Below are 8,641 nucleotides of genomic sequence, written 5' to 3'. Positions count from 1 at the left end.
TACTCCCTCTGTTTAAATCATAAGACACTTTAAAAAAGATTTAACATCTCAAAATATAAGACACTTTGATAAAAAATAAAGTTTTATTAATAATACTTTTTTAATATACTACCCTTATTATATATTCCTTTTCTTCAACACTCTTTCATCAATGAAGTATTTAAATGAAGGATATTTTTTAAAGTTATCTTTTTGTCTTGAAAAAGTAAGATTGCTAAGTGTATTTAATAAAATTTATTAATATGTGAATTTTTTTTAAAAGTGCTTTACAATTTAAGATGGAAGGAGAAGATTATTTTATTTTTAGAGTGGCTGTATTTAATAGGAATAAAATTAAAAAAATTATCAAATTTTTAAATAAAAACGTTAATAAAATTATTTCTTTTATTTTAATAAAATATTAAAATAATTTATAAATAAATTAGAGAGAATATATAACTCGAGATTCAGGAATTTTTTTTTTTGGTTGGAGGGGGGGAGGGGGAGGGAACGTGGGCCTGCCCTTACCCATGAATGTCATTGAAGTTGCCTGCAAGAATCTAGGCTAGGTTCATTCTTCACGGTTAAAGCTTCAAGATCATTCCAGACGTGGCTTCTTGAGTTAATGGCATGAGGAAGAGAGACGGTGAAAGGGATCTTACTTTCAATAGCACATTCCCAACAAATTTGGGTTGTAATTTTTGTTGGGGATGAGGGCATTTTAGTCCATCTATATTTTAAATATAAATATTAAATAAAAATAATTTCCTAATTTCATGAATATAGTAAATATATTTTAAAATCTCATATCTATATTCACTTTTATTAAAATCATTTCCAACGTTCTTAGCATAAAATTTGAATGAAACATTTTTTTTTTAAACATGAAATAATGAATAAAGTAATGACATAAATAAAAAATTATAAGAGCTATCAGATATCTTAGATTTTAAAACAAGACTTCTAAAATAAATACTTACTTTGATAAAAATATAAGTCATTTTTAATTAAATTAGTGCCCTCAATAAATTAATTAATTATATTTAAATACACCATTTTTCATATTCTTATTTAATAAAGTGCTTTATTTAAGAGAGAAATGTTGTGTGGTCTATTTAATAAAAATGTTTTTTAAAAAATTATTAATCATATATTGAAAAACTTAAAATATCATATATTTTTAATAATCAACCTTAAAAAAATGCGTTATAATACCTTTTAACACAGAAAGTGCTCGCAACATAAACTGGAGGGAGCATAAACATCTCTTCGGGTCAAAGCCTTCAATTATGTGCTAATCATCAATTTGAAATTTAAAGTATCAGATCAGTCCCTCAGAACATATATTAAACAATAAACATAGAAAATTAATTGAAGCACTGATCACAAAAATAAATAAATAAATAAAATAAATAAAGACAACGTCAACGTCACAATTCCCAAAGCCATTCAATTTTTTCCCGCGGAATCCGGTAGTGTCCACCACCACCCCAACCGTCTCCTCCTTCCCTTAATAAAGTCACCTCCCAAGTCCCAACTTCCCCTCTCTCACCATAAACTCTCACTCTCCACCGCAACACAAATCTTCTCTCCACATTCCTCCTCCTCTCTCTCTCTGTCTCTCTCTCTCATGTCCGCCGCTGAACCGCCGATCTCCGCCACCGGCACGAGCCTCGGCTATGGCATTGCCATTGCGATCAGCATTCTCGTCCTCATCTCCACTATCATGCTTGCTTCTTATGCTTGCGTCCGGATCAAGGCCAACAGCCGCGGCCTTAACCGCCGCCGTGTAGGTAGTAGTAGTAACAGTAGTTCCGATGAGCCGGTCGTGGTAGTTTTGGGCCTGGACAAGCCCACGATTGAAGCCTTCCCGAAGATTGTGTTGGGGGAGAGTCGGCGATTGCCCAGGCCCAATGGAGGCCCATGCGCGATTTGCTTGGGAGAGTATGTGAAGAATGATTCAGTGCGGTGCGTTCCAGATTGCAACCACTGCTTCCACGTGGAATGCTTGGACGAGTGGCTCCGTCTGAGCGCCACGTGTCCTCTGTGTCGGAACTCTCCAGCTCCGTCGCCGGTGCCGACGCCGGTTGCTACGCCTCTGTCAGAATTGGTTCCGCTGGCTGCTGCTCACGCCAGGTGACGATGACGACTTTCTTATTTATTGTTTTTCTTTCCATAGAAAGTAGCGATACACAATTTTGTACACTGAGTTACTGACCCCTTTTTTATTAATAAATTATTGAATAATTATTGTATCGGGATTATGTATATTATTGGATTATTGTACTTGTTCTTTATTTTTTCTCCTGAAATGGTGCCCCAAAATTCTAAACTTAAATTTAATAAGAATTAATCACATCATTTAAAAATATAAAACATTTTTAATCTAATATTACTTTAATAAAATAGTTACTTATTTTTAACATAATTATCTCTTTTTACATTTATTTTTATTTAATATAATATTTTATTTTATAATAAATATAAAATGATTTATTCAATACAGGTACTTAAAAAAACATTGATTATATTTTAAAAATTAAAAATATCTTTTATTTTTAAATATTTAACTTTTTAAAAAATATTTTATTTTTTTAAAGAGAGGGAGTATCTTAAAAATAATACACACATATATGAGTGCGTTTTTTTTTTATACATATATACAAGTGCGTTTTAAAGTTTCGAAGAACGGGAGAAGATTCGTTGATCAACATGTATCCTTTTTAATATTGTAAAATGAAGTTTAAAAAGAAAGAGTGAAATATAGATTATAAACAAAAAAGGAGAAAATTAATTTGCAAGTCTTTCTAGTTTTTATCAATTTTTGAATTGGATCTTGTAGCCTAATTTGCTTCAATCAAGTCCTTATGTTTTGATCAATTAAATGTGTTAGTTCCTAAGGACTCAAATCCTTGAATTTTTTATTTTAAAAATAAAATTATACACTTTATTTTTATTAAAATATTACAAAACTTTAGAATTAATTATATAATTTGTATAACTCAGAACCCATACAATTTGGTTATGTTTTTTAAGTAATATATATATATAATTAATGAAAATGTAAACATTATATTAAATCAATTTTTTATTTTTTGGCTAAAGATGTTCAATCAATTTTTTAATAAATTTTAAAAGTGTTTTTGTTTTGAAAAAATTTAATAATTTATTAATAACTTCAACCTTCAAGGATTAATATATTAATTGTTCAAACTATAAGAACATGATTAAAATAAAATAAATTATGAGAACCTGATTTAAAATTGAAAAAAAAATTAAAAGGACTTACAGATTAATTTTCTGAAGTAAAAATTACCAAGAAAAAAAAAGTGGACATGTGAATCTCTTTCTAGTAATTTTAAATTTTAAATTAAGATTTGAAGGTCAAAAAAATTAAAACTAAGATTATATAAATCAATAACTTATGGAGTCATAATTGATCATGGGAATGGCAACAAGAAGCAAATCTCAGTTAAAAACCAAAAGGAGGAGGAGGAGGAGATCTCAATGAACAGGTAAATGAAAATAAAATAACATTGTCTCAGCTAAAATATAAATTTTTGTCCCAAGCTCTAAATTTATATTTCTAGAAAGAAAGAGGCTAATAATAATAAGAGTCAAAGCCACACATGCACCACTTCTACTAAACAGGAGGAAATAAAAAAAGTTTGGATAAAATTGCAGAAAGTGACTCTAAATTGTGGAATATGGAACTCAGAGTAAGCGTCACTTCACTTGTAAAAATGAAAGCAAGACAAAACATAGATCATCTCCATTGAAGCAACACAAAACCATTTTTTTTTTAATACCATTCTTCAACACCTTCACATCAAATAATGTATGGACACTTCTTTCTGCAAAATCTCATCAAGTTCCTCTAAAGCAGCACACATCCAACAAAAAGCAGTAAGATTCCAGCACCCAGTAGATACATAGAGCAAAGAATAAGGGTTCAGTTTGACTGGCTGCTGTTTTTGAGTATAATCGAGCTTCAAAACCCACCTTTAAATTTACTAAAAAATTAAGATGTACTTAATCATTTTCCCTATGTTTCAGAACTGAAAATCTTAATAAAAATCCCAAATTGATATGAAACTTGTTAAGAGGCGTTTGGTTGTCTTTACTGATTTATCCCTCTATGCTAACACATTAAATGATAAAAATAAACGGATGGGGTTGAACTAGTAATGAGTTAAGTAGTGATTGCAAATCAATTGAGTCAATCCACGATCATCAAAAGTTCACAAACTTGTTGTTTGATCGTATCTAAGCAATTAATGAGTTAAAAATAAATATGTCTAACATTTTGGGAAGAAATGGGAAGATATTATTAGAGTATGATCATATTATTGATTTGATACATTTTAAATCAATCGAGTCAAGCACGATACATCAAAACTTCAATAACTTGTTAATGCGCATTTCTTAATAATTAATACAGCAAATGTTATTGGGTATTATATTGATTTGATACTCCATTTGTTTACAATATAATAAGTTAAATTATAAATCATATTAATGGATAATTATTGTATAATTTGATTGCTATAATTTATTGACGTGGGTCATCATTGTATATATAAGGCGTAGAGTGGATGAATAGTTGAAGGCAAGACGGTTCCAAAGATTTAAAATATCGAAGAAATGGGGAGAGATTCAATCAAACTGGTGGCTTGCTTGCTGGTTCTGTTTCTTGTTGCATCTGCTGGCAACTCATGTCACGCTCTCTCTCTAATGTATATAAATGGTCAAGAATTGATGATGTGGATGAATGTGACACGTGTAGGGAAAGGAGTGGCAGGAGAGATTAGAAAAGGAAAATGCTTTGCGCAGTATTGTTGTAGGGGAGACTGTACAAAAGAACAGTTGACATGTCCCAACAAGTTCGCCAGATGTAGTTGGGATGGCCGGTGCTTTTGCTGTTCTGATACTCCTCCTTCTACTATTCGTCCACGTCATCATGATATTCATCACCAAGTTTAAATTATGATTAGTTTAAATAAAGTGATCTATGCATCACCTAGAGACACACACACACAATGCTCCAAGTAGTAATAATAATTGAGGAAACATGTATTTGGAGGATTTATGTTGATTGGGATTTATGAATGCTAATTAATTATTTAGGCCCTTAGTTATAGGTAAAATTGTATCTAAGATAATGTATTAGGATTATATGCGATTCAAAATAGATCTTGGATCAGTTTAATTCCAAATGATTGGGGCTTAAGTGATATTTTATGACACTGTACCATATGTTGTGGCATATAGTACATTTTTAGGATAAAAATTTTTGGTCAAAAATTAGATAGAAGGAGGAGATTTTGGTGAGGTTAAGTATGAAAATTTATTACTTTGTTAAGGTTTGGTCAAGAGTCATATTGTGTGGAGATTTAAGTTTCAAAAATTCTAAGGTAATTAAAATTTGTTCAAAAGCATGAAAATTGCTTGGTTTTGTTTTTGTCTGATTTTTTTGAAAATAAGCATGACATGTCAAGATTTATTTGAAAAATATGTGTTGTTGGATATTTTGTTTGAAGTTGTATTCTACCATATAATAAGCCCTCATTAAACTAAATAAGTGGTTGTTAGTTTAGATCAACCCAACTTTGATTGGGTTTTTTGGTTTTAAGTACAGTGTTTGAAGGGATACAAAATGTTGTTATGTAAAATATAACTTGGTTGAAATTGTTCGGATAACTATTATTTAGAAATCATTTTTACATGCCCATTTAGTGATCACATAATTAATTGCATTGTATGTATCAATGTATATTAATTTTAGTTATTGTGACTTTTATATTTCATTTTCCATGGTTAACATTGTTACGGGGAAAAGCTCGGTCGAAAAAGCATTAGAAGTAAGTATTTTTTGGTGTGAGTAGGCACCACGAAATCTTGCTGGCTTTCTTTTGGATTAATTAGATTATATATATTTGCCAATCTTAAGGTATTTGTTTTATAAATGAGCATGTAATTCTTATATTTTCGATTAACTCCTCATGTGATTTCCATGGAGTGACTTTTGATGACAATCATAGCCTTGATATGCTTGGAATTTTAGGTACCATGAATGAAAAAGAACTTCATATGGCACGTGTTATAGCATTGATCCACACACACAAACATATATTCTGTGTTAGGAGGACAGTAATAGATACTGCTAATAAATAATGGTAATTATGGATAACAAATAATAATAAAATCTAATCAACATATTGAACCAAGCGCAAACTAATTACTAGCTCGAATGGAAATCTTCAGTTTTTTTTTTTTACCAAGCCAGTTGGTTCAGTTTGGTGTGGTTTGATCCAATTATGGCCAGTAAAGGACCATAGTACTTAATTGACTTTTTAAAATTTCTGGTTTGGTCCCAAAGCATTACTTCCGTCTTAAATTATAAGATACTTTTAGATAAAATTTTATATACCAATAAACCTCATTGAATACATTTAATAACCTTATCTTTTCAAAATAAAAATATAAACTTTTTAAAATACCTATCATTTAATATATTGAAAAGAGAATGGATGAAAATTAATTATATAAAGAAAAAAGATAATATTAAAATTGATGTATTTAATGAAACTTTAATCTATCAAACGTATCTTATATTTTAGGACAAAAAAAAAATCCTTCACAAGTATCATATAATTTCGGACGGAGGGAGTATCATTTTGCCAACATTTAAACACAGTATTTATTTGCAATCAATGAGCGTCAACTAAATAAATGTATCTTACATTTATAACTGAATGAGTATTCAAGTTCAAGGTGTCACTGACAGTTAATTTACGTTGTTACATTATAACATCCAAGAAATAGTATTAATTGCTATTAATTAAAGAACTTGGGTAGATGATGGATCAGCAGCTGTAAGATGGGCATATAAATAGTCAAATCAGGGTGGCCTCATTTCAACATAGAGAAGTAAGATAAATACACATATCTGGTGTTGATAGGAAAAATAATTGGGAAGAAATGGCAAAAGGTTCACTCAAACTGAGCTTGGGTTTTTTAGTGGTTCATCTTCTCATTGCATTTGGTAACCCCCTCCTTCCCCTCTTTGTATACACGTTCGCCCATATAACATGACGAATGTTTAAATTCTAATTAAAAAAAATATATTTATATTTAATGCCTAACTTTGCTTTGAACATGATTATATTTCTTTTTCTTTTTTAATCACCTGGTATCTTGAAAAATCTTAGGACATTACCACCACCAATCTAGACTACTATGAACCCTCACTATGTGGAACCATTATTTAGAGTGAGTAATTTGGGTGAGGCAGGCTTATTCGAGGTGTGGTTAATTTGGGTAAGTTTGGAATGAGCTTGAACTTGTAAAAAAAGCCCATATATATAAGTTCGACGTGATTACCCTCGGACTAGAAAGTATTGATATTTTAAATTGCCTCATGTATTCGTATTGGTATCATATTTGATATCAATACTCACCAATACTTTTTCAATACGTATCTATAAAGTATTAAAATAATTTTTTTAATTTTAAAAATTTTAATTTTCGATACGTATCCAATACTTCTATATTGTTAATCAATACTTGAATTTTTTAAAAAAATTAAATTTGTTAAAACTTATAATATTAAACTTTTTATTACTAATATCATTTTTTGATTTGCTTTTAAAATTGAGGATTATATTTTCTTTGAAAAATAAGTTTGAATGTAATAAAAGAATAAATATTATATTTTTTTAATTATAAAAATATGAAAATATAATCTTATGATGGTTGAGAAAAAGGATATATTAATACTATATCTATTAATGGGGAATAGGTGATAGGCAATTAGGTATAGATGAAAATAAAATTATAATTAATGATTAATTTTACTTGACATTATTATAAAAGGACTATATATGTATAATAATTTGAATATTTTCTAAAATTGTATTTTTATAAATATATATACACATATTGAAAACCTATCATATCTTTTTAAAAATTTAAGTATTGATGTATTGTATCCGTGCAATCGAGCCCTTGAGTTTTGGGCTTATTTAGATTAGCTCAAATAACTAAATTGTTGATTTTTTTAAAAAATTTAATCTATTTTTAAAAAATTCAATTTAAAATTTAAAATTAATTTTTTTATTATTATAAAAAAATTATATGCATACACTTAAAAAATTAAAGTGTTATTTAGGCCTCACCTGAACATTGAAATTATGCTATTTTATTAAGCTTGACCCAAAGTTTTTCAGGCTCATTCAAATTTGACCCAAATTACCTTATTTACAATTATTATCAACGACAACCTTATGAATATCTCAAGAGGAGGTCATGTCTAAAGTTTGCAAGATTCTCTGCAGCGAAATAAAATAAATATAAATTAATTTGAATCATTCAAATCCGTAATTCAAATACAATTCATGCAAACATAACATAATTTATTTTTAAAAAAATTATAAAAAATATAACTATTATTAATTCAATAATTTAACACATCTGAATGCATGGGACTCACCCTAATTGATTGTGGTATATGTTTGGATGGCGTGTGTAGGAGTGACACAAGGGCTTGGTGGGGTCGTACTACCATGCGTGACAGACTCAGATTGTGACAAAGAATGTTCAAAATACCCAACATGTCCTGGTTTGATCAACAAGTGCTGGGGCGGCTTCTGCAGATGCTGTT

At 29.3% G+C, this 8,641-nt stretch overlaps 1 protein-coding gene across 1 annotated transcript; it reads left to right on the top strand.

Moving 5' to 3' along the window:
• Positions 1 to 1,540: 1,540 nt before the first annotated feature.
• Positions 1,541 to 5,195, top strand: LOC129295660 (putative RING-H2 finger protein ATL69). Its single transcript, XM_054934199.1, has 2 exons — positions 1,541 to 2,115; positions 4,564 to 5,195. The coding sequence occupies exons 1-2, from the start codon at positions 1,610 to 1,612 to the stop codon at positions 4,580 to 4,582; spliced, it is 525 nt and encodes a 174-aa protein (XP_054790174.1). The 5' UTR covers positions 1,541 to 1,609; the 3' UTR covers positions 4,583 to 5,195.
• Positions 5,196 to 8,641: the final 3,446 nt, after the last annotated feature.

The sequence above is a fragment of the Prosopis cineraria genome, unplaced genomic scaffold (genome assembly GCF_029017545.1).
Source record: "Prosopis cineraria cultivar Desert tree isolate PC_DT_omini unplaced genomic scaffold, ASM2901754v1 PC162, whole genome shotgun sequence".
Lineage (NCBI taxonomy): Eukaryota > Viridiplantae > Streptophyta > Magnoliopsida > Fabales > Fabaceae > Prosopis > Prosopis cineraria.
Note: the sequence above shows the minus strand (reverse complement) of the source record. Positions and strands in the feature narration are given on the sequence as shown.